The 24,546-nt window shown below is 44.8% G+C and overlaps 1 protein-coding gene across 1 annotated transcript; it reads left to right on the plus strand.

Moving 5' to 3' along the window:
- The first annotated feature begins 69 nt into the window (after positions 1 to 69).
- fbxl19 (F-box and leucine rich repeat protein 19) lies at positions 70 to 23,200 on the plus strand. The gene is made up of 11 exons (XM_080725050.1): positions 70 to 196; positions 3,559 to 3,759; positions 8,242 to 8,385; positions 9,557 to 9,643; positions 11,326 to 11,511; positions 11,814 to 11,846; positions 12,508 to 14,021; positions 14,637 to 14,800; positions 15,411 to 15,572; positions 19,449 to 19,670; positions 22,812 to 23,200. Exons 2-11 carry the CDS (start codon positions 3,574 to 3,576, stop codon positions 23,120 to 23,122), a joined length of 3,009 nt encoding a protein of 1,002 aa, XP_080581176.1. The 5' UTR covers positions 70 to 196; positions 3,559 to 3,573; the 3' UTR covers positions 23,123 to 23,200.
- The last annotated feature ends 1,346 nt before the right edge of the window (positions 23,201 to 24,546 follow it).

Below are 24,546 nucleotides of genomic sequence, written 5' to 3' on the forward strand. Positions count from 1 at the left end.
ATGGGAGACATCATGTGAATGTGTGTGTGAACGCACACAGAGAGAGAGAGAGAGAGACACAGTAGCAGCAGAAATAAGGAAGCGGACATTAAAGCAAGGGGGCTAAAAAAGCCCAGAGCTAACGTTGGCTAACTGCTGGTGTTGCTAATATCATTTCTAATGAGAGACCAACGACTATGCGACGTGATACGAAGAGGTGAGTGTTTTGGAATGTATTTTTTATTTATTTGTATTTTATTTCACATTTTTCATACACACACAAAACAAACACACATACACACCACCCTTCATCACCGCAGGGTTTTCTTTTATTTAGTATGATTTTCCAGTCAGTGGGTTTGATTTGTAATGATGCTGCTGTGCTGAGCAATAATGAAAGAGGAAGCATATTGCAGAAAGAGCTTGATCAGTTGCAACATTATACTGTCTGTTAGCTAGTGCGCGTTCATCGCTGTTATTACGAGAACGTATAGCGTTATAAGTGTGCTAATGTGTCTATGTTTGTGCTAAATTACTTTATAGTTGTGTCCATGCCGTTGTGTAGTGTTTGTAAGGACGCAGGTTAACTGTGTCTACACGGTACACACACACACACACACACACACACACACACACAGCCAGGGCAGTGTGTGTGTATGGGAGCTAGCTGGCTTTGGCTACTAGCCCAACAGGCTCTTTTTTAGACTGTCGCCCGACACAAATTAACCTTTTTATGTGTCATTCCGACCGGGGGAGAAAACTGTCGGGGGCGAGAATTACGTCATTTTGTGTCTAGCGATATAGCGACAGGGCTGAGGGCTCTGCGCGACGACGGAGGAGCATGAATGTCTTTGGGTGCCAGATGATCACCATGTTCATCATCATCATCATCATCATCCTCCTTTTGGTTCTGCTAACTTGTGTCTTCAGCTAACACAGCTATGATGATGATGATGACGATGATGATGATGTGGGATTCGAACCGTTCTGTCCAGTGGTGGTGGTGATGCTGCTGCTGTTAGGCCCTGATGTGTGTGCAGTCATGTTCACACACACATTATTAGCATCATATATTCATTACATTGTATAACACTGTGCGTGTGAAGGTATGATGAGTAATTATTACACACATACACACACACACACACACACACACACACACACACGCCTGTGTGCTATGTAACGCTAGCTCATTACCATAGCTTGCTAATCAAGCCAGTGTGGTTGTGTGTGTGTTGCTGCGGATTCCGTGGGAGCCATCTGTAACTGTTATATTATTGGCTGGCTCACACACCTCCTAGTCGTGGACATTTATGTATGATGAACATGAACGCTTTATTACTGCTGTCTGTGTGGCTGGAGAATAGATATTAACACATCAGACTTCTGTAGGCAGCAGCGCTTTTCTAGGTGCTTGAATACATTTGGTGAATGAGAGCTCACTGTGGTCAACACGGCACACACCCACAACCTTGTCAGTCCTTGTCATTAGTTGATTTGTGGAAAGATGCCCTCTTGGGAGAAGCCGGTGCAGGCTCCGTTGGAAATGGCTGTTGGCGGTGGTTTCATTTAGGTGATGCTTTTTTATGTGGAGCAGTGGAGGAACTTTTCATCCCTGTGTTTCTGCAGTGTCACCCTCTCTCCCTTGCTCTCCACCCCTCTCTCCCTCTCTCTCTCTCCTGCTCTTGCTGCCTCCCTGTCAAAATTAGGAGACCTGAGTGAAGGACACGCACACACACACACACACACACACACACACACACACACACACACACACACACACACACACACACACACACACACACACACAATTGGAAAGATAGGAGACGTAGGCTATTCTCTCATCCTCTCTTAATTATATCCTCTCTCCAGTGTGAAGGGGTTGTGCCGCATCCTGCTGGGTACTTCTCATTTCACTGTGGAAAGGGAAGGGTGATTCTTAACCACCTGCTCTTCAGAAACTGCTCTCTAATCAGCCCTCATGTGTCCTCAGAAGACAGTGTGTGTGTTTTTTTTAATCCTGCTGAAGATTTGAGATAGACTGTAGTGTAGACAAGCACTCAAGCGCATCTAAAGACGCCCAAAGAAGAATGTTTTTTTTCCCCCAGTGGTTAGATAAAAATCTATTTCAAATGAATCTCAAGTGCACTGTTCTTTTTATCTAAACACAAAATGCTTTAGTCCACCGACCACCTCCATAACAGAAGTGAAAAGTAATTTATCTACAGTACGTTTAATGACAGAGGCAGTGCACCAAGCACTGCAAGCAGTGTCCTCTCCTTCTCCGAAACAGGTGGGCAGGGAGTCTTTCCTCCAAACTAGTTTCTTAAGCAGTGGGTCTCAGACAGACGTAGCAGGAAAATGGGGCCAGAGTGGTTGGATCACTCCCCAAAATTCATTACTCAGTTTAATTGCTTTCCAGGCAACTACATAAAAAATAGAATAACATAGTGTTGACCGTTACAAAGTGGATGGGTCGAGTAAACAAGCTCGCCAGCCAGAACAAGAATTCAATAGCTGGAGGGATGTTGCTCTGCTGGTCCTAGGACAGGTCACAGTTCATTTATTGTGGCTGCCAGGCATAAAAAAGTGAAAGAATCCCATTTAATACATTCATGTTTGCCTCTGCAGCACATATAACAACACTTAATCGATTTAGAGATGATTCACACAGCCTGTACAAAAAAGAGCTGACAAGCAAATCTGTGAAGCGCACTACGATTTGTTGCTGCGCCAATGCCACTAAGACTAATTCCTGTACCTTTATTGTACTCAGAGTCAAGAGACTGAACAGAGAACAGAGAGTCTTAACTGCCAGAAAGTTGTGCCTGGCTGGCATGGGTCCAATGTTTAGAATTGTAACGTAATAATCTAAGCATCAAAGTACATGCATGCTACTGAAGTGGAACCAGATTGGGAATTATTGTCTTGCCTACAGGGCACATGATCCGGTAAATCTTAGCATTCACATGCCAACTGACCAAATAGAATTTTTTAAACGTAAAAGACCCTGCCACTAGAGAAGTTGTTTAACTGTCAAAATTGATAGTCGTCGAGTAGGTAAACACAACACCCATATTTATCAGTGTTAGGCAGGCTGGTGGCTTAATTCTCAGCCCTGGATGGTGGACTAGTTTTGGAGCCATTCCCTGAATCAAAATTGTACTTCTTCCAGCTTCATAGAAACTCCTTGATCCAGCTAAAGGGCTTTAAAAGAAACCTGTCTGTGTGCAATGTACAGCATTGGCGACTCTGTTTATATCTATCCTTCTGTCTGTTCTGTTTTTGTCGTTTCTTGCTCTCTTCCCCCATCTGTCCTTTTTCATCGACTTGCTTGTTCATCATGGTGGCTGTCCCTAGTGCATACAGGCATGAAATTAGCCCATAGATAGTAGAGATAGAGACTGCAGAGTAGACAGGGCTGTGTTTTTTGTTATTGTTATTGTGTGTAATATACTATGGACATGAGTGTGGTGGGTTTGCTGTCACTCCTGTCTGTTCTAACTTATTTCATTGTGTGTTATTGCTCTCTCTCTCTCTCTCTCTCTCTCTCTCTCTCTCTCTCTCTCTCTCTCCTAGCTGACTTGTTAGGGGATGTCGGGCAGTAAGGCGCTGGGCGGGGGGGCAGGCGGGGGGGCGAGACGCAGGAGGACCCGGTGTCGTCGCTGTCAGGCCTGCATGCGGAACGAGTGCGGGGAGTGCCACTTCTGCAAGGACATGAAGAAGTTCGGAGGGCCCGGCCGGATGAAGCAGTCCTGCCTCCTCAGACAGTGCACAGCGGTGAGTGGGACGGACACAGCTCTCACAGAGACACAGCAGCATAACAGCACCTTTACTTGGACTAGGCATGGTGCAGGTGTAGCACGAGGAGTCGATTATGGCCGTAGTGGTGACAGGTTTTGGGCTTCCTGTGTTTGCTCATTAGTTGTAGGACTACAAATATAGCGATTATTCTATCAATTTTTCGATTAATCCAATCAAGAAGCACGGTAAAGAAAAACTGTGTGTGTGTGTGTGTGTGCGCGCACGCACACACACACACACACACACACACACACACATTTACATCAACAAATAGGTGCAAACACAATTTAATAATAATAATAATAATATCTCAAATTTATATAGCGCTTTTCTAAGTACCCAAAGACGCTTTACATGGGGCAAAAAAAACAAAACAAAAAAAACAACTTTATTAAGAATGATAAACACTAAGACTAAAATTTAACACGAGGAGGATTGGATGTCCATCAAAGGGCAAGTACCTATATAGGTACACATATACGCTCAGAACATTCATAAGCACACATGCATTCTTATAGAAGGTGCACACACGGGTAAACGGGTGAGGCATGGCATTAATAGCACCGTGGGAATTGGTTGAGCAAGGCACAAACACTGGTTCACGCAGATAAAGGCACAAAGATATTGCAGCTGCATTTGTTCTTGAAGGGCTGCTAATGTGCATGCATGTAGAAGGAAAGTGAAGTATTTGTATTATGTTACTCTTCCTTCTTGAGTGTCTTATAGCATGTATTATAAGCTTGGATTTGTAGGTCACGAGGTACAAACGGTCTCTGGCAAGGATACTATAGAAACACCTTTCGATTAAAGGTTTAAGGAGCTATTTAAGAGCAGACACTGATTTGGCAAGCCTGAACTTCTCAGTTAGGTCGTCCAAGAGTGGAGGACCCCTGACGTTAAAGGCATGCTCAGTCGCCCACCTTTGTTTTCTGCTTTGACTCAAGAGCAGCTAGCAGGTTCCCATCTTAAAAACCAAACCTAAAACAGAACGGACCAGCTAAGTGCAATATATTGTACTCATCTCCTCATTGGAATTTGAAGATTATTAAGTGTCTTTTCTTGCGTAAGACATGTTAACATACCAGCAAAGAGAGTAGGCATAAGAGGACAAGAATCTAGACTAGTCTAATCGCTACAAGCCCATTAATCAACAGATACTCTGTAAAAGACTTTGTCATGTACTCTAAAGAGTACAGTCATACACTCAATTACGTATACATGAGAGAGGTGCAACACACCACAAATAAGGTCTTGAGTTGTAACAAAGTGTCATTATGACTTAGTCCTTATTTTAAAGAACAGAGAGCATATGACATAACATTGTTATTTGCTGTTCTGTTCCAAGTACTCATTTTAAAAAGAGGCCTTTGATTCATTTGAAGGATAACGTTTAGAGAGACCACCATCAGCGATCAGAAAAAGGCCCATGTTTCTTTTTTTGTTTTTCTCACCATGACAACTCCTTCACACACTGCTATCTCCATTCAAGAATCGCTGGCTGTGATAAACATTCTTCTATCACAACCTCCATATTCACCTGCCCTCTTTTATTCCTGCTAACGGGGAGGTAGAATTCTGGCATAACTTCAGAACGTGTCAGGAATGTTGAGACATTTGCATAGCATCTGGAGGGGATTACTGTTGAAAGAACAGCTCGTTATGAAGTTGTATGTATGTACACCGTAATTTGAAATAGAGGCCAATTCGTTCACCTTGTTGAACGGCCCCTCGTACTTTGCGAAAGGGGTCAGTGCTAGTGGACTGCACTCTAGATATATGATTATGAAATCGTTCTGTACTGTGTTTGGTACTGGACCAAACAAAGTTTTAATCGATAGTCATTGGTTTCCCTGAATGCAATGTCAAAATAAGAATCTTTTGATATCTTATCTTTGTAGGTTATTTTGACAAATCTTTATGATGGAGTATGTTGATACAATATACTATTACCTTTGCAGTGGTTAGAGGAGGTGGTCTCCCTACTCTTCCATTGAAAAATGTTGACCCAGGTGTCAGGTACATCACCTACTAGTTGACAAGTAGTATTGCCTATGTTATTTGACAAGTAGTCTAGTATTGTCTTATCTCCCCAGGCCAAGCAGGTTTTCCATCTTGAATGTCCACACAGAAGCGGCAGAGAGATGCAATTGAATTCTTTGGACAGGGCGACTTCCTGTCATACCCATGATGATGACACCATTACTCACTCTAATTCTGTGAATATTGATATTGATACCCTGGCACAAAGAGGCTTTTATTTTAGTATCGCCCTCAGAACAGGAAGGTTTCGATAACTGGCTTTTCTTTTTGAATCTACGTGAGAATTGAGAGCTTAGTTCTAAGGTGTGTCCTCACTCCTCCTGTGTTCAAGGGCAGAATAAAATGATGCCCAGGGCTTACTAGGTGATATCGGTATCACGATTATGTCAAACCTTTGTCTCGAAATTCACTGTAGCTTTACAAACTGAATGGTTGTTGAGTCACACAGGACAAACGAATAAGCACAGGACAAAGTGATACAAATGAAACTGATTAAGACGTTGAGCGTGACAGTGAGTGACCTCGTATGGGTGCATACGATGTCCAGATCAGTGGAAAAAGTGGCCAGCTGGCAATGGTGGCGTTGGTGGTACTGTATATCACACCTGTATTCTAGAAATGTGCAGTCATACATTCAAGCAAACAGCTTATGAAAGGCCACTCTTACTTTAAAGGAATAGTTCACCCCCAAAATGATGATTACTCACCCCATGGAGACTTGAGTTCAACAACATATTTTTGTTTTTGTCGCATTCCAATAATTTGATTATAACCAATGCATTTGTGTCTCCATCCGGAATCTGTAGGGCAAATAAAACGTGCACACAACATCTTTGCCCAGACAGATAGACGCATATTAAGTGTACTGTCTATCAATGAAATCAAGGTGCCAACTTGCGCCTCGTGCACAAGTACATGGTTAACTGGGTTCCCCCAGGGTTGGGACACTACTTGTATTATCCCTTCACCAAATCTCTTCATCGAAAATAGCCAATCTACAACTAGAGTTCATGTGATATGATCAATCGCGCGGGGGAAATTCAGTTTCACCCAGCTGATAGCTGCTCAGATGGTCATGATGAATGCTTGGTTGGGGGGGGGGGGGGGCAGTGTTAATTTTGTTGATTAAGACGAAAAGACAAGTGTCTTGCTTAGGGACATTTTGACAGGAGGCGAACTACCCGCCCGGGAAAGTGAACCGGGAAAGTGAACCATCAGAGCTGCCTATACCACTAGGGCAGTGGTTCCCAGACCTTTTAGCTCGAGACCCAAAAGAGAAATGAGACGTTTGCCTGGGACCCACACTAGTGAAACAGTAGATCTACAAGCTCACAACACATCACGTTGCGCCACGTTGTGAGCTTGTAGATCGGCTATTTTCACTACTTGTTAAACATTTAGCTTTCTAATTTATGGGATTTCTTTGATATTTCTTATTTTTTTATTAATGAAATAAATGACTAGGAAAAAATCATTGCCTTTTTTATTCATGAAAATCTTAGCATTTTGGGGATTTTCTTTTCCTTTTATTTTTTTTATTTTCTTTGAAAGAATGTTTTGAAATAATAATAATTAAACACTAAATGTATCAAAACAAAAATTAAGGGACCCATAAAAATGTACTCACGACTAGGGATGCGGTATCGGTACTCGTGGTATCGGTACTCGCCCCGATACCGGCCTATTTTGCGGTATCGGTACTCGTCCGATACTGCTCACAAAGTGCCCGAGTACCCTGTGTGTCACTTCGCCTTTCTCTCTCTCTCTTAAAGTATCAAAAGTAAAAATACAAAATGTTTGAGCAGATCTAGAAGATCATGCACAGTACAGGAATTTCCATGGCTAAACCTGAAAAAAAAAAGTGAAATGTGTGGCAGTTGTGCCATGTTCTGGGAAAGCAATGCAATTTAATGTGTTATATACAGCCAGAAAGTGAGGAACATCTGATAAAAAAAACGTAATTTAAAGACATTTTGTATTATTAATTGTACTCGTATCGGTACTCGGTATCGGCGAGTACTCAAAATGAAGTACTCGTACTTGTACTCGGTCAGCAAAAAAGTGGTATCGGGACATCCCTACGTCACGACCCACAAATGGGTCCCGACCCGGTGTTTTGGGAACCAGGGAATCGAACACGCAGCCCTCCCTGTGTCAGGGCCTTGCTCCAACTACTACAGTCCAGTGTAAAACCCTGTGTTAGTATAACTCAAGTGTAAAAATAAACCCTAATGGACCCCACAAGGGGATTTCTTTTTTTACTGTGTGTACAATTAATCATTGTGCCCTGATTTATATCACGTGATCAAAGGAAGCATCCATTTAACAAACAACACCTCTGAGAACTGTGATGCTAAAATGACTGTTTCAATCTCTCTCTCTCTCTCTCTCTCTCTCTCTCTCTCTCTCTCTCTCCAGCCGGTGCTGCCCCACACAGCAGTGTGTTTTGTGTGCGGTGAAGCAGGGAAGGAGGACACGGTGGATTCTGAGGAGGAGAAGTTCAGCCTCTCCCTCATGGAGTGTACCATCTGCAACGAAATCATACACCCCAGCTGCCTCAAGGTGTGTGTGTGTGTTTCATGTTATGTATAACCTCTGCAACAAGATCATACAGTACCACTACTCCAGCTGCCTCGAGGTGTGTGTGTGCGTGCGCAATCGACCCAAATGTATCCTCACAGTTCTAATTTTACACTCTGGAGTTAAATTAACACTGAGATTTTAGTGTGTGTGTGTGTGTGTGTGTGTGTGTGTGTGTGTGTGTGTGTGTGTGTGTGTGTGTGTGTGTGTGTGTGTGTGTGTGTGTGTGTGTGTGTGTGTGTGTGTGTGTGTGTGTGTGTGTGTGTGTGTGTGTGTGTGTGTGTGTGTGTGTGTGTGTACACAAATGTATGCGTCTTCTTTCTCGAGGTAGGCGTGACATACATTTGTTAGGGTGTGTGTGTGTCCACTCGCAATTGGAAGTTTGTGCGTGTCTGTCTCTTATGTCACATACACAGCAAGATTGTCCGGCCCAGCTGTCAAGGTGCAGCTGTGTGTATATGGAGCAGGAGGCATGTGTCTCTGTCTTGTGTGTGTGTGTGTGTGTGTGCTCCATATGTGCACACTCTTCATGCTCCATGCTCCTGACATGGGCTTGTGATGTGTTAGGCAAGGCATTAAGGTATTCCCAAACTTGTCCATGCCAAGGACCCCCAAATAGCCTCTGACTGAGGCCCCCCTATTGTGAAATGGGAATAACTAAAAAAAAAAAAAAGACAATGATGAAGATAGTACTGTAGATCTACAAGCTCAAAATGTTCAGTTTTGTGAGCTTGTAGATAGACAAATTTGGGTTACAATTTTCTTCTTCGTTTGAGTTTTGTTGACTGTTTTTCATGTGAGATGATTTTTTACATATTATCTTGAGCCTTATTTTTCCATCTCACCTGTATCATTATGGTCTGTTACCATTAGCACTTGGTGTCAGCAAAATCGTTTTCTTCTATACCAGTTCCAGTACTTTTCAATTCAATTTAGAATCTAAAATGTATAATGTGTATTCGTTTTTTTAATGGTCCACTCAGTGAGTGTAAAGATACATTATAATTACAATGACACTGATGAATGACACAAGCTTTCCTAGGCGTAATCATTTCCACGTGTGCTTGATGTGCATGTGTGAGTATTGTGTGCAAGCAGCCCTGTACGTATGTATGCCATGTGTGTTAACATACTGCTGTCGTGTCCTCTTCAGATGGGTAAAGCAGAAGGCATCATCAACGATGAGATCCCAAACTGCTGGGAATGCCCCAAGTGCCACAAGGAGGGCAAGACCAGTAAGGTGAGACGCTGGTGGACTGCGACTGTTGGCTGTCGTAACAGCTGAAAAGCAAGAAAAAGTATAGACCCACAAGTCAGTCTCTAAACACATTGCTCGGCTAGAGACTAAGGACAATTTCCCAGTTTCTACACAGTTTTGCTGCTAAAACTGTAGAAACAATTAGAGTTTAATGAGAAAAGAAACAAGAAAGAAAAAGACTGCATTGCAGAATCAATCTAACATCTTTTGCGCGGTGACATAATTGGTTATCAGCTGTCAGGGTTTCCTGCAGCACTTTATTTTATTTATTTAAAATCTGTAGCACCTGGCCAAGAGACAAGAGTCAACCTCTCCTTTTATGTTGAGGGCAAAAATAAGAATTAGTCTAAAATAAGGGAATTAATTTAGTTGTGTTTTCAGTCATCATGGGCACATTCATGTGTTTTTTTATAGGGCAAAAATAAGAATTAATATTAAAAATTAAGTGAATTAATTACTCGAATTAATTAATTAATTATCAAAAAATGTCGCCATGAGTTCCCCCCCTGGTCAAGACTTTTTCCTGCAGGAAACCCTAGTGCCATTCTATCAACTTCCTTGCATTTTAGTCCCCATCGGTAGGTGGAAATCTCAGAATGTCTGGCTTTGTGAGGCGAGACAAAGTATAGATTACGCTTTAGGGTAGTAGAGGAGAGTGGTAGGAGAGCCAGATGCACATCGGGGGGGAGTGTTTGAGGGCCGTTGATTTAGAGAGTACTGCACTTTGTTTAGGAGCCAGTTGAGGAGTTACTGAGAGGGAGAGGCGAGGCCTGGAGAAAATTCAGGTTGATAAAAGGCTTCTGCTTCTGTTAGGGCTGGGGGGAAAAAGAAGGTGGATTCAAAGACGAGAAAGGTTTGCACCAGTGGGTGAGTAGTTAGATTGCTTCTGGAAGAGACAGAACTGGCCCTGAAGAGGAAAGCTACTGTAGGCTTCGGTTATTTTAACTTGTATCGTTCTTACTGAATATTTGTAGATGACCCCATTAAGCTGACTGCACCATTTTGTTATGTGGACCACAATACCTGTAGTTCAAATAGGCTGAGTCAGAGAGAACAGGCTAGGAGTGAAGGAGGTGGTAAAAGGAGAGGTATGTTGGGGCTGAGGGAGAGTTTAAAGGCTACAGGGGAGAAGCGAGTTGGACCATAGGCCAACTCTCAGTGGGTGGGACTAACATACAAGGAAATAGGAAACAAGTGAAGGAAATAGGAATTATTTAAGGACTTGAGACGCGGCTATAGAGACGGGTCAAAGCAAAATGGTGCCGATGCCCAACCTAAAACCAATTGTACTGATAATTAATAACAACAACAGCAACACATTGAGCTAGAGTGCTAGTTCTTTTTAGGCACTCAAAGACACGGCACAAAACAAAAGTAGGGGATGCAAATACAAAGACTAAAAACACTTTTAAAAAGTACAATGAAACAAACAGAAACAGAAACAAAGGAAGGCATGTCAGGTGGGATTTGAGGTTGGTTTTAAAAGAAGAGAGGGTGGGGGGGCTGCTTTGATGTGATTTGGCTGTGAGTTCCATAGAGAGAGGGGAGGTAGCAACTGAGAAAGGCTGTCGGGTTGCTGATTGTTGCATTAGGAAGCGTCCGTAGTAACAGTGTTTCTGTCGGTCTTCATGTGTCCGTCTGTCTGTCCGTCTTTCTGTGGACAGGACCAGGGGGACGGTTCAGGGAAGCGGCGTTTGGACAACGGGGAAGTGGGTCGCTGGAAGCTGACGGATGACCCTCCTCCAAAGAAGAAAACACCGACCTCTCTGGAGGACGGGGGCAGGACAGACGGAGGACACAAGCGGAAGAAGGACAAGGAACTGCCTCTGGACAGCGGGCCCAAGAAGAAGGTAGAGACACAGAGAGACACAGCCATATCCACTATCCAGAACTTTCTTTTTTGGATTGATTTTATGCACAGAAACATCTTCGTCCAAGTGAAATCTGACATGGAAATGTTCATCTCATCGCAGTTCTAACTCTCTCTCCCCCCTCCTTTACCTCCTCTGCCATGTCCATATCCGATCTTCTCTTCCCATCCCTAATTTCCTTCGTTCTGTCATTTCCTGCCTTGCTACCTCCTGTCATCCCTCACTGTCTCTTTCCTCTTGTCCTGCCTCCCTCATTCCCCCTCTTTTACTCTCCTTCCTAGATGAAGGGTGCCCACGAAAAACGTCTCAAAAAGGTAGGTCCCCTGCAGCTATGTTAGAGTTGATATACTATTGTCTGGTCCTTCCTGCTTTTTTCTTATTTAAAAAATAATCTTATGTGTAGCATTGGTGCATGATGGTAGTTGGAGTTTTTCCACAGGTGAGGCTGTTTCTGTTATGCATTGGTTATGCAGTGATTGGTCTATTTTGTAGGGGACAGTAATTAGTGTTGGCTGATGTCCATAGTCAGATTGTCCCCCTGTGAGATCGGTGTTGCCCGATGCTAGCGTGGATTCCTGATGGCCAGCCTGAGGAGGTGTTTGTGCTCTTGAGAGTTAGAGCGAGAGAAATGATCTGCATAGCTATGAAACAGATATACCAGTGTTTGAAATCTAATTTGGGGTAATGCTTTTCAGAAGATGCAAGTGACGTCATTTTGTAGTTGAACCGGACCTTTCCGACGAAAGGTTCCGTGGTCGAAGACAGTATGGACAGGCCTTTCAAAATAGAGCCCTCAGAGTTATGGGGGTTCTTGAAATTAAAAAGTTCGAGAAGCACTGATATTTACTAAACCTGTTCTAAAACATAATCGTGAGATTTGGTTTAATGATGATGTAAGAGAACTAGCGCTGCCGAATAAACCCAGTCTGATTGCCTTGCTCTCTCTCTCTCTCTCTCTCTCTCTCTGTTCACCAGAAGCCCAAGTCAGAGCCGTCGGAGTCCAACGGTCCCAGCAGCTCCTCGGGGGGAGGAGGGGGTGTCGGAGGAGGAGGGGGTGTCGGAGCAGCAGCAGGAGGAGGAGGAGGTGGACAGGGCTCTTCCTCATCCTCGCAGGCGGCAGGGGGGGGAGCCGGGGGCGGGGCCAGCGCCGACCAGCGCTCCCACCACCGGGAGAAGCTGGAGCGCTTCAAGAGGATGTGTCAGCTGCTGGAGCGGCGGCCCTCCTCCTCGTCCTCCTCGTCCTCCAGCTCCGAGTCGGACTCGGACTCGGACGACTCGTCGCGGGAGCCGGGGGGAGGCGGCGGCGGGGGAGGAGGAGGGTCCTCGCCTTCGTCCTCTCCCTCCCACCCGCCTCCCCCTCCCGCCGGCCCTCTGGTTTACGGGAACAGCAGCCGAGGAGAGAGAGAGCGCCGGGAGAGGGAGCGCGAGAGGGAGCGCGAGAGGGACAGGGAGCGGAGGCTGGCCGAGCTGGGCTTCAGCGCCAGCGAGGAGTCCGAGGGGGAGACGACGACGACAACAACGACGACGACGGGCGGCGTGAAGGTGGAGGACGAGGAGGAGAGAGACGAGGAGCCGCAGGGTGGTGGAGGAGGGGCGACGGGGGAGAAAAGCCGCAGGAGAGGAGGGGATGTGAGTCTGCAGCCCCAGAGAGGAGGAGGAGGGGGGAGGAAAGGAGGAATCATGGACGGAGGAGAGGAGGACGAGGAGGCCGCCGTCACCACGACAACCACCACCACCACCACGAACAGAACCCGGAAGAACTCCTCCTCCCTGGGCCCGCCCTCCTCCCCGCTCTCCTCCAATCAGACCACTCCCCCGTCCTCGGGAGGAGGACACTCGGACGGCTTTGCGGGGAAACAGCAACAGCAGCGCAACGGACAGGAGGCGCGCAACGGACGCACGCGGGGGGGAGGAGGGCGGGAGCGGGGAGGGGTGGCGGAGGGCGGCGAGAAGGAGAACACCGCCAGCGGGCCTCTGTCCAATCACAGACACGGGGGTGGGGTTGCGGGCGGGGGCGGAGCAAAGGGCGGCGGCAGCCGCGGCAACAAGATCCGTAACAACAACAACAACAATAACAACGGCAAGAGCCAGGCGTCGACGGGGTCGTCTTCGTCGCGGACCAACAACAGCCTCTCCTCCACTTCCTCCATCCCCACGTCGAACGGGGGAGGAGGGGGAGCGGGCGGCACCGGGGGAGGGATGCTGATGTCGGCCATGGCGGCCTCCCCCCGCTCGCAGCCGTCGCGCCTCGCCCCGCGCTCCCACGTGATGAAGCGCAGCCCCCCCGCCGTGCCCTCGCCGCCCCGGCCCATCCAGATGGAGAGGCACCTGGTGAGACCTCCGCCCGCCTGCCCCGAGCCCAGCTGCCTGCCCCTGGACTCGGGCTCGTCCCACATCATGACCCGCGACGTGTGGCTGCGGGTGTTCCAGCACCTCAGTCACAGGGAGCTGTGCGTCTGCATGAGGGTCTGTCGCACCTGGAGCCGCTGGTCAGTGTCATATAGGGGCTGTCGGCTGAAATAGTTTAGGTCAATTTTATGCTTTGAGCGACAAGTGTCGAACGAATTCTGAGCATTCGTAACGGCCCAGACAATGTAAGCAAGGAAGTGAATGTGGTCTCGTGCATCTCTGTGGTAATTAGTGCTAATTTCATCTTCCCAGCCGCACACAGTATGCAACATTTTATGACGTGTTTGCGACCATTCATTTTCCCAGAGGTGAGCGACACCATCTGCTGAGGTCCTCACTTTCATCATGCAGCGTGTCAGTCGGCACTTGTCACGCAAAGCCTAAATAGACCTTCCATTAAATCGATGTAAGCGATTATACATTTTTGTTTACGATAATGAAAATAATTGATTGTTGTGAATGCCATTATACTGTAGGTGAAAAGCTCACAGCGTGTTGTGAGCTTGTAGATATATACACATGTCGATACATAATCATTGTACTACAAAGTATCAGGACTTAAGTAAGTGGTTAATCAGACTAATTTAGTATTTTATACGAGGATTATTGGAATTATTTGGCAGCTTTCTTTCTGTCGAGGATTAGTTTAGCATGGAACCAAGGATCTGTATTGATTTGTCCCGTCTCTCCTCCAGGTGTTGTGATAAGAGGTTGTGGACGCAGATCGACCTGAGCAGGCAGCGCTCCATCACCCCTCCCATGCTCAGTGGTATAATCCGTCGCCAGCCGGTCTCATTAAACCTGGGATACACCAATATCTCTAAGAAGCAACTCATGTGGCTCATCAACCGTCTGCAAGGTAACACACAACCTCAATTACTGTCCATCTCTCCCTCTGCCTGCCTCTCTGTCTGGCTCTCGCTCTGTCCATCTGTCACTGTGCCTGTCACTGTGTCTTGGCATGCGTCTCTTTCAAGCTCTCTCTCTCACTGTCCTCCTGACTTCAGTTCGTCTGCCTGTTGTGAGTTCTACAGTGTGGATTTTATGACGTCACAGAGTGAACTCCTTCACCCAGGAGACTTCAGACGTCAGGGTGTCTGTTACTGTAGTCTCTTGACTTTGTTGTGATTCCCACAAAATTGGCCCTGCTTCCAGATTTTTTTACATTTTGACATCCGTTTCTGTTAGAGTTCTCAAATTATGCCCGAACCCGACCATACAAGAACCTGACTCAACAGGATAGGGTAGGGCCTAAAATGTTTACTAATTAGTCGGGCCGGGTAGGGCCTTGGGCTCAATGGAAAAAGAAAATATATTTTTAGAGCGTTTAAGTGGTTAAACTGAAGCTATATTGATGAATTCCACATATTAACAAAGTATTCTTCGGCACCCCTGGACTTTGAGAAACCCTCTCTCCCCCACAAATGTTGACCTCTCTCTCTCTCTCGCTCCCTCCCTCCCTCTCTCAGGTCTATTAGAGCTGAATGTGTCAGGTTGTCCGTGGTCGTCGGTGTCTGCTTTGTGTCAGGCTGTCTGTCCGTGTCTCAGACTGCTGGACCTCAGCAGGGTCGAGGAGCTCAAAGACTCGCACCTCCGAGAGCTGCTCGCACCGCCGCCAGACACCAGGACAGGTACTGCTGCACACATACTGAATACAAGTAGCAATAGTCGTAGCGCCATAAATATTAATTTATCAGCAGTAAAACACTACATGTTTTACTTTCTATCAACCCATCAAGACCTGAAAAATACTTAAAGGAGTAGTTCACCACTTTTCAACCTGTCTTCATATAATAGGTCCTCACTAATGTTCATGATAAAATATCAAAAAAAAAATCTACTCCGTCCAAGTCTCCTCGGAGAGCTGTGGGAAGTTCAGAATCCATCGTCTTGTGACATCAACATTTTCACAAAAAAAAAAGAAAAAGCTATTTTTGAGTGAGGACCAATTATATGAACATAGGTTGAAAAGTGGTGGAGTGCCCCTTTAAAAATGTCGTCAAAATCCTTATGGTTTTCTAAAAGTTTCTATATCAGTAGTGCTCAAAGTTTTTTTCTTTTTATGTCAAGGATCCGTAGAATGTACCGTTCTATGTATTTGACAGCAGACCCCATCTCAAAATATTTTTATAAGATTTGAACACATTTTCACATTTTTCAAAATAGCAGATCTACAAGCGCATAGCGTGGCACTCGGTGCCGCGCCATGAGCTTGTAGATCTGCTATTTTTTGAATAGCCAAAGTATAAGAAATAATGGTTAAAGTGGTTACATCGCGTGATACAGATGCATTCCCAGTCTTAATAGGTTATTATGGGATCAACTGCGAAATGAGCTGTCAATGATAAGGACTGTTATCGTACTCGCGTGGTTAACCACATTCTGGGGCATACATTCAGACAAAATAGCAAATATACAAGCTCATAAAACGTAACAACGAGATGTGTTGTGTGCTTGTAGATCAGCTATTTTCTGCAAAGATATTTAATGTAGAGGGCAAAGAAAGGACATGGGACCTAGGGCCCTATTTTCCTCCATGCTAAACCCTAAACCCATTCAATGCCTTTTTTTTTTTACAAAATAAAAAGTTTTTCAAATAGCTGATCTACAAGCTCACAACCTGTCGATGTAGATCGGCTATTTGAAGTATTTAAAAATGTTTTTCAAAATAGTAAAAAAAAAAAGGCAAAGAAGTTCAGGGGTATAAGGGTTTAGCATGGACGAAAATAGGCCCTTAGTGTGAATGATTTGGGGTTAAGTGGGGAAGAAAGACATTTCATATTATAATCTATTTATTGTACTATATATACTGCACTGCACTAGTATTATGTAATAGTGCATGTAACAATGCACTCGTAGCAAGTCAATTATGAGAAAGTAATCGCATGAGAGAGGGCTGCTATTCCATTAAGTGCCATTATATTTTCAAAACGGACTTGCGCTCAGTACATTATCATGCGTATACCACGGCTAAATTGCAATTAGCATACATCTTCATAATTGGCATAAACATTAAATGTTACATTTGAAAAGTCTTCCGTTAATTCAATGTAGTTACAGTAATATGTTTTTGTCACCAGGTGTCAGTAATTATGATCTGGTCTACCTCCTGCAATTAAATAAATCCTGCCAGACCACATCTCTTGTTCTCGATTGTGACCCTGATCTTTGCCTTTTTTTCTTACACAAAATTCCACCATGTTTCATGAAAATCTGCCCATTCGTTCTCAAATCTTAATCATGACCTTGACTGCGACTTTGGCCTTTGGCCTTTCTATGAAAGGCAAGTTTATTTGTAGAGCACATTTCAATAAGGCAAATCAATGGGCTTTACATAAAACATTAAGCAGAACAATCATGTTTATAACAGGACACTTGAAACCAAAAGGGACTTGTGGGCAGCCTGCTGACTATTCCCTCGAAGTTTCCAGATAATCTGGCTGTCTGTGCTCAGGTTATCTTCCCAACTACTGTTATAATACATTAACCCTTTTTGTGCCTATCCCGAACAAGTTCGGCTTTATTTCAATCCAATACAATGTTTTTTTTTTGCTATTTTACTTACCCTGAGCTGCTTGTAGAGATGTGGGTGGTCTTGGCTTGTCCTACGCTTTCCAACGAGTGATCCTAGATGGTCCGACGATTTATTCCATTGAAAATGGTTTAAAATAAAGTTTAGAGCCCCCCCAAAAAAACTCAATCTATACTGTCGGCGGCGCGACGTATTCCGGGGTGCCTAATGCCTATCCGGGATATTTAATAAAATTAATTAATTAATCAGAGGCTTATATCGGAGGGTCTAATTTTCCTTTCATGGCCGGGGCCGAGACTCTGTTTACATCGGCCCGTAATCGGGCAACGCTGCCGCACCGCGCCGCCCACTTCAATACAAACTCACATCTTTAGAGACTTTTTTCTCTGAACTGTGTTCCCAGTGCAGCGACATAGTTTGCGACAAAAATAGCATCAGATCGGGCTTCTAAAAAATAAAGAAGCTAATAGCTAACTGTTAGCTAACTTCCTCCTCTCGTCATCCATTACAGTGGGTGCAGTGAAAACACAAGGCACTTCTGCCTCTGTAGACGGATGTTAGAGCGAAGGCCTATACAGAAATGTCTGGCACTCTAGCGGAACTTGTGGCCCGGGCACAGTATGAGTTAATAATAATTTACAATACACTGCCATGTAATACTGCAAGCAGGTGTAATTATATGTACATTGACAGTATAGTGCAAATGTGTAATTTCTACAGTTCTACATTTCTGTTCCATTGTTGTTATAGTGAATCTATGTACCCACACGTCTCTGCTAATCAGAATGACGTAGTATTTTCAAGTATTGTATGTATTTGTTAAGGTACCATGAATTTACAATATCATTGCACTTTAAGTACAGTTATGTGCTACGTACTAGCATTATTTTTACGTAATGAGTACTTTAATAATGCCATTTCTCAAGCTGTGAGTTCAGACTAAATAAATATTCAGTGGAATGGAAAATGGACTGCATTCCTCCAAAAAGCACTTTGCACAGTGTATTTCACATTCACTCATTCGCACACACATATTCACTGATTGGTAGCAGTTGCTTGCTCGAGGACAAGCAGCCAAAAGAAGCCAGTGATTGAACCGCAAACCTTCGATTCCAAGACAGCCGCACTGAGTCACTGCCATTGCTTCATTTGCTTGTAACCTACTTGGTCAACATTCAAATGTAGAACCGTGTCTAGGCTGAACCAGGCAATCCCTGAGCCCATGTCAATTAGCTCTGTCAATCACCTCACAATGACAAACTGGCCACCATTTCCCCTCTGCCCCCGTAGGCCTTACAGGGCTTGTTCTGGCCAGGGGCGGTGGGACATTTGCCTCACACTCGTTTTAATTTAGTGAAGAAGCTGTTCCTGTGACTCCCACCGCAGACAAAAGCCTGGCTCTGTTTCTTGAGGCAGTTCCAGGCCCATTGGGCCTCCCAAGCCTTGCAGAGTCCCTGCACAGCAGCGTTTGGCCCCTCCTGTTGGCAGGATGACCAGCACTCTTCTTGGGTCTCAAAGCGGAGCCTGTGGCTTCTTGCATATTGCACAAATTAGATCTTGATCATCTATGGTGATTTGTGTTATTTCAGATATGCAAGTCACACATGAAAAGAAAAACATCTGGTGTGCTGCTTGGTGTGCAAAAAGCTAAAGCTGATCTAAAAATCTGTTATTTTGTTGGAGATTTTAAAACCAGTTAAACTGGTTTTAAAATCTCCATCTCAGAAGGCTAGTTCATATCCACTTGACACAGGCACCAGTAAGACCATGACTGGCTCATTTTAGTGCTAGTAAATACACTGCTACTACACTGAAAGTGCTTTCTAATCCCCAGCCAGAACGATAAATAAGATGAACAACATCTGAAATGGCGACCTTTCCTGTTTTCATTTTTCGGCTGACTCCAACTCCACAATGTATTAAACACATCCCTGGCCGCTCCTCACATTAATCTCTTCCCTCACTGACAATGCAGCACATGGAGAAACCAAGGGAGGGCGGTTCCAGAATGTGACAGAGCTGCGATTGGCCGGCCTGGATTTGACGGACGCGTCGTCGCGCCTGTTGGTGCGCTACGTTCCCCATCTGGCCAAGCTGGACCTGAGTCAGTGTGGCAGCATCACAGACCAGACGGTGCACACCCTGAGCTCCCCTATATCACCTCTGAGAGAGAGCCTGACGCATATCAACCTTGCAGGTACACGCACTGCACAGCATCAACAGTACACACATACAGTACATACACAGATAGACAAATAGACACCCACTCCCACAAAATAATCAGGTAACATAATTCAGGTAACTTAGTAGCAGGTATAAACATACTGTCTCTGTATGTTAATTCATAGGAGGTCCACGACGCGCCAGCGCGTCAAACTCTTTGATGTCTCCCTGTGCCCACTGACGCGTTTGACGCGTTGTACATTAAACTATATTAATCTGTAGCTACTGTACAAAGCTACTGCGGTGAAGAAAAACACTCCATTTCCCGAAATGCAGCACGAGATCACTTGACCAGGAAGTCCTGTCTCCCCCATTCACATCAGTGTAACGCTGCTTCACAAATGTGCATCCTTCTCCTAATCTAACTTTTAAATCACCTTCATGTTTAAAACGCGGCCTTCTCTACCGGCTGTTACAAAAGCACTGAGGCCTGCGATTGTTAGAAAACTGTCCTGACTGAAAGAAAATACTATTGTGAAAATAAAGGACATACTCGGATTACATTTACTCAGATTACTTTTTTGCCAGCCCTTTAAAAAAACGCTAAAATGGCGGTTTCCCATGGGCACCTGCCGATTCAATGTTGAATAATCCTGGGCATCCTATGTGTTAAAAGAGCCTAATGGTGCGTTCACACTAGTGCTCACACTCATTAGACCCACCGCAACCCATTATGGACGGGAACCCCTTTTTGTGCTTTTACCCCTCAGGCCGGGAACACATTTTTGTGTAGTACAGTTAGTACATGTACAGTATGTAGCAACATATTTGTTTTTGTACATTTTGTATAATATTTGAAGTTTTTCAGAAAGTCAGGCTTTAGAAGGTGTTTTTAGAATCGACCTCGGGCCTAAATGGGTTAAACCCCTGCAACAGGCCCCTTCTGCTAACATCTTCTGATGCATGTGTATACGGTTAAACCACTGTACACATCATGAGATGTAGCTGCGCGCCACAATGTACTGGAGATGACCTGGCAAAGCCAAATGCCGCTGCACAACCACTGGAAAGATGTGATATAGAAGATGGCCGGACACGAGGAAGAAGAACTAACAGCTACAAAGTGACAGGCTACAAGCCATTTTCAGTTCAAAGCCAGTGACATGAAATCAAACTGATGCTTGTAGCTTTTGACACAACGTTACAAAAGCTACGCAAAAGTAGAGCTGGCTTCAACTTTTCTCCACACAATTCCTGCTTGTAATGGTGGGGGGAGGACTAAGCCAGTTCCGTTCTTTTCAACCCAATACATTTTTCCACCTTCATATTTTTTTCACTTGTCAGACACATGCTTGATGATGGCAAGGTGTAACACAGCACTTCAAAGGTGACTCAGCAGCAGTGCAGCTGGCAACGCTTGGTCTTTCTGTAGCTTTTGTAGCTGCTAGTGTGAATGCAGCATAAGGCCTGGCTCATGTTTCCCAGTGCACCTGTGTTTGTGTAGCCTGGAAACCAGATGAATCTGTCAGTGTAAAAAAAAAAAAAAGCCCTATGCAGATTAGTCTGGCTCTGCTCGGTTGTGATTGGATTTTGCTGCCCCAAAGTTGTTGGGCACCATTGGGGCCTTGTATGGAAGTATGTGGCATTTTCTTTTTTATCTGACCCTTGGAAATGCAGGTTCCACACTACACAGAGATTCCAGACTAATGTCTATGCAGTCTGGCCATGCCAGGCTAATGTTTGTGGGCCCGTGACCTCATCCGTGCCCACGTTGCCCCGATCACGGAGGTCGTACGCAGATCATAAAAACTAAAGTACGACACGCGGTGATGTCAACATGCTCCCATGGATGATTGGCCAGACAATAACTGTCTTGGTGTTGAAAAAAACTGAACATCATTCTTTTGCCCCATGGGTTTATTTTAATATTATATGCAGAGAAATTTGATCAAATGCGTGGTATGTTAAATGAAGGGAAGCACAACACCTGGTAACATGTTGATTTAATCTATTGTGTGCATCCGAAACACATTTAAACAGATTTCACTATGAATAATTCAATATAATATAATTTGCTTTTCTTTGGAGTGGTGGTTTTCTATATCCACCTCCACATACACCTGCATAATTATCCAAGATTAACCTGTGGAAGTAAGGCAGGCACAGGGTGTATGAAAATGTTTGTAACTGTGCGCTTCGGCCATGAACCAGGCTTCACAGGCTTTAACTCGACACTAGGCACATGAGCATGAAGTGCATGTACACTAGAGATGCGCGGATAAGCTTTTGAAGTCATCCGAATCCATCCGAGCAAATTATCCATTATCCAACTGCATTAATTATATTATCCAATTTATATATCCGCATCCATCCTCATCCGCAACTTCCATAATGTCAAATCATTATTATTTTCTGGTAGGCCTACTTCCAGAAATGCATTGGTTTAGCCTACAGAATGTCTGTTCGTCTTTTTTTGCTGCGCTATGCGCTGATGCAGACAGACTGACACACACACACACACACACACACACACACACACACACACACACACACACACACACACACACACAGAGCCTGATCGAGAAAGAGAGAGCGAAAGAGAACAAGAACGACAGAAAGAAAGAAACAAACCCACAGCTTGTTAGTGGGATGTTTAACTTACCTATACTTGGCAATATGTGTGAGGAATCTATGAAAGAAATCTCAACTTTTTTAGTGCAGCGCAACCATAGAGGTGAGTTAAGGAGCGCAACGAGGCACCCGATTCAAGTGGTCACAGGCTCGCAGCTGTTTCGTTTTACTGTGGATTGGAGCACTGAGCACTCATCATGAAAAATTTACAAATTAGACAAAATAACAAACTCACACAGACACAAGCATAGATATATTATGTCATAATTTATTTCCTGCATTATTTCATCTGCGGTTATCCAAAATTAATTAATAATTATATTTGATTGATCCAAATCCGACTGCACATTAGAGATGCGCCATCCGCGCATTTCTAATGTACACACATGCACAGTTATACACTTATACACAACATAGATGCTATGTATAGTATATAGTATAACGATGTAGTTATATTAATGTTACAACAAAAACCTGCAGGTGATGGAGCAGTCTGTATGGTTTTACAGCTCAAGTGTGTGTGTGTGTGTGTTCGTGTCCCCAGGTTGTGTTAAAGTGACAGAGCAGTGTGTACCGCTGTTGCGTCGCTGCTCCTCTCTGCAAACGGTGGACCTCCGCTCCTGCTCCCTCCTCTCCTCAGAGAGTGGACAGCTCCTCTCATTCCCCCCGAACCCCACCTCCTCGTCCTCCTCGTCCTCGTCCTCCTACTGCTCCTCCGCCACCGCGGCCTCCTCGTCCACGACCACCTCCTGCACCTCTTCGTCCGCTACCACCACGGTCACCCCCTCTTCCTCCTCCTCCTCCTCCTCCTCCTCCTGTCCCCTAGAAGACAGAACACTGCTGAAGAACAGCTAAGGCGCCCCTTTTACGATGTCATCAGACCCACGGCTTCAGCTCCCCGCAACGGGGCCCTTCCGACCCCCGACGCACGCCCGCCCCCCCCGCCCCCGCGTCCCTATCTGCCTCTCATCCCAAGTTACACTACGACCAGGGAGGGGAGGTGGGATTTGGGAGGGGGCAGCAATAGGACATGTCTGGGGGTAGAGAGAAAGCGTGAGCCCAATACAGAACTTCACAACATTTACTTGAGGCTTTTGGGAAGGGTTTCTTTTTGTTGGGGGGGGGGGGGGTATTTACAAGAAAAGTGTTCAGAGAACGGCCACAGCGTCGGACAGAGAGTAGGAGAACGCGCTGGAACAGAGAAGTCTTGGAAATAGTTAAAAAAAAAGGAAAAGATTAAACCTGAGCATGTACATATTTGTTCTCTGTACAATTTGGGTGTGTGTATATATCTGTAGTTTACTGTAAATTACCTTAACCTTTGAACGCTCCTTCCCTTCCACCCAACCAATCACCACTTAAAGGCCATCTATCTGCTAGCCAGTAGCTGCAGTCCCGGGAAAGGGAAAACGCAGTATTTCATTTTCTTTCTTTTTTCCCCCCCTTCAAAACATTTTTGCTTGGTACCAGTTGTATTATCTAGGGAAAGTGTTTTATGTTCCGGGAACCAGCTGTACTGTCCATGCAGTCCCGATTACTTCACACTCCTCCAATTTGGCACTCTTGTCGCTTGGAACGGTGACTCCTCCCTCCTTCCCCCTTCTTTAGACACTCATGGTTGAAGATTTTTAAGCGAACAACAGGGATGGTGATCTCCCGTTTACTCTTAGAGTGGTGTTTCTACTTTTGGCCCAGTCTTATTTGTGTTCAAACTCTTTAGTTTGTTATCGGCTAATATTGGATCAGTATACACACGGCAAGTTTAAAAGTATTTAGTGAAAACTTTAAAATTGTATTCCAGAGTGAGGTATATCTTTAAAGATTTAACCAACTTCTGCCTGGAGGTTTTGCAGGGAAGGCTTAATCATATGCCTCTGAGCTGAAGTGATTTCCCACGGTCTTGGCTATATGGTTGTGAACAATGCACTATAAAATCCTGATTTGTTAATCTAACAAATGTAACCAGAGTCATGGTTACAAATGGATGAATTAACATTGAAGATTTTACTGTGTACTTGGCTATACTGTCATGCTGTCACGATACAGGACAAAAAATCAAAATGAATGTCCCATGGAAGACAAGTCTTCACAGTGAGGGTATTAATATAGTATGTATGGGTGGGCGGGTGGGTGGTCCGATCTCCAGATTTAAACTATGACAATTATAAACACTTACAGAATTCTGCTTGTTGCTTCATACAAAAGCCAAAGAAACTGAGATGAAATGTGAATGCTAGTTTGTGCTGTTAACCTGCCTCTGTCGCTGATCTAGCCATCAT

Source organism: Nannobrachium achirus, assembly GCF_963921795.1.
Source record: "Nannobrachium achirus genome assembly, chromosome: 4".
NCBI classification, from domain to species: domain Eukaryota; kingdom Metazoa; phylum Chordata; class Actinopteri; order Myctophiformes; family Myctophidae; genus Nannobrachium; species Nannobrachium achirus.